This window comes from Vombatus ursinus, unplaced genomic scaffold (assembly GCF_900497805.2).
Source record: "Vombatus ursinus unplaced genomic scaffold, bare-nosed wombat genome assembly UNPS02014460.1, whole genome shotgun sequence".
NCBI classification, from domain to species: Eukaryota; Metazoa; Chordata; class Mammalia; order Diprotodontia; family Vombatidae; genus Vombatus; species Vombatus ursinus.
Genome location: NW_020954238.1, coordinates 451888 through 454403, shown reverse-complemented (window position 1 = coordinate 454403; position 2516 = coordinate 451888). Strand labels below are relative to the sequence as shown.

Genomic DNA, 2516 nt, shown 5'->3' with positions numbered 1-2516 from the left:
TGACAAGGTATATGAGGTGATACAATTATTCTAAATCTTCACTGATAAATCATTATACTTCACATGGTTCCACAAAATTTTGTAATATATTTTTAATGAAATTGCTTATATAGACAGAATTTTGATTATGAAATTGCTTATATAGACACACACACATGCACATATATGTATGTAGTTTATCTTCATTCACTTGTTTATTTGTTTGTCCAGGGCTTTGCATACCCTAAATACAGTCTTGCGAGTTTACATAAAATGCTCAAAAAATTGTTCACACACTAAGTCAAAGAGAAGCCTTACATACATTTAAAACGTAGGAATTATCTGTACATTTTTTCTCAGTACATTATGCAATAGTTAGGATTGTTATTAAGTTGGTCATTGACTTGTTTATGCCCCTCTTTTCACCACCATTTTCCATTTCAACATTCTCTTTTTTCATTATGAAATTTCACAAATCAAGAGAGGATGGGGTTGAGAAGAGGGATGAAATCCACAATCAGATGAACTGGTTCTGTTAACTTGTTATGTGCGTGTGACCACAAACAAATCTCTTTACCATTTTAGCTTTCACTTTCTCCTCTATAAAATGAGGAGATTGGATGAGATGATGTTTATATCCAAAACTTCCTATCACTAAGTTTTCTCATCCAAGCATCCTGGAATCATTTCATTTAGGCTTCGTTTCTGTAATGGGGTACTGGCTAATGGCAACTCCATATGTATTTTTGTTTTTGTTTTTGTTTTTATTTTTAATATGGCAAACAGGGTTAAGTGAGTTGCCCAGGGTCAGGCAGCTAGTAAGTGTTATGTGCCTAACTCCATGTGTAGAATGCTCCACCTCCTGCCAACCCATGTGGGGAGGCTTGGGCGGACAGTTACTGGAAGTCCCTGATGATGTGGGGTGGAAGGATTTCCCATTCACTGTAGGGCATGCACAGTTAATCTATCACTGTTTTCTGTTTGCTTGCTTCATGGTGAAGAAAATGATTTGGGACTAGTCAGAATGTCACATGCATTCAAATTGACTGGCCTAAGTGATACCTTGCTTTATTTCCTGTCTGAATGCATTCAGATGAGGAGGTAAGAATTGCTGGAAGCCTCCAGGTGGGAGGGAGAGGGGGAAGAGAACACATCCTAGCAGTCTGCTGTCCTAAATAGGGTCTACACAGAGCCATGCACTTATGGACCTACTGTTGCTTCTTTCCCGAAAGACCACTAACATTATTTGTAGATGAATTATGTGCAACAATGATATGGGTAAAAAACTATCGTTTATGCTACATTGCTGTAAAAAAGTTTTCTCTTCATTACTATTCTCACTGCCTCTTTTATCTGCTTATTTCGCAGACTATATATAATGGGGTTCAGGAAAGGAGGGATTATAGAGTAGGCCACTGAAAGGACTAAATCTTTAATGGATCCAGAATGTGAAGATGGTTGTAAGTATACATAAAAGCCAGAAACAACAAACAAAGAAACCACAATGATGTGAGGTACACAAGTAGAGAAGGCTTTTCTTTGGTCTGCTTTCACTGGAAACTTGAACACAGCAGAGAATATATGAACGTAAGAGGCAGTGATGAAGGCAAAGCAGCCAGCCCCAACCCCCAGAACAGAGGCTCCTATGCATATCTTATTACTGAAAGTCTCTGCACAAGAGAGTGTGAGTAAAGAGGGGATGTCACAGAAGAACTGGTGGATCTCATTGGATTGGCAGAAAGGCAATCGAAATGTGTAACCAGTATTGAAACCTGCATAGAGGAGGCCAGTGAGCAAGCATGCTAATGTCAACTGCATACAGACCTGAGGATTCATGGTCATTGGATAGTGGAGTGGGTGGCATAAGGCAACATAGCGATCACGAGCCATGACTGTGAGTAAAGTGAACTCAACATATGCAAGGAATAGCACTAGAAACACCTGGGCTGCACATCCAGTGATGGAGATAGCCCTGTTGCTCACTAGGGAGTTAACAGATGCCTTGGGGACTGTGACTGATATGTAACAGGCATCTACAATGGACAGAATCCTAAGGAAGAAGTACATGGGAGTGTGGAGGCTCCTGTCAAGAGTAGTGACTACAACAATTAGGAGATTTCCCATCAGGGTTGCCAAGTAAATGAGTAAGAAAAGTAAAGCGTACATGATCTGAAGTTCTCGAATGTCAGAAAACCCCATGAGGAGGAATTCAGTGAAAATGGTCAAATTAGACATTTTCAAAATCTTTCATACAGTGACCTAGAAAATAAGGGAGAAATCAATAAGCAATTCTGAAAGACATATTATCTCCAAAGCCCAGAAGAAATCATGCCATTATTATCCATACTATGTCAACTTTACATGCAACAAGGCCTCTAACACACATTCATTGTGTGACCTTGGACAAGTCAGTTAACCTCTTATTACTCTAAGAAACTCTCTAAAAATTTCAGACACTGTGGACCTATATTGGTAAAGGAAATGTCTTCACCAGGAAGTTCCATATACCAATGAAATTATAGGACCAGTGCCTTTCT

General features: G+C 39.2%; 1 protein-coding gene across 1 annotated transcript; it reads right to left on the bottom strand.

Moving 5' to 3' along the window:
• Window positions 1-1272: 1272 nt before the first annotated feature.
• LOC114042447 (olfactory receptor 14C36-like) lies at window positions 1273-2214 on the bottom strand. Its single transcript, XM_027861136.1, has one exon. The coding sequence runs from the start codon at window positions 2212-2214 to the stop codon at window positions 1273-1275; it is 942 nt and encodes a 313-aa protein (XP_027716937.1).
• Window positions 2215-2516: the final 302 nt, after the last annotated feature.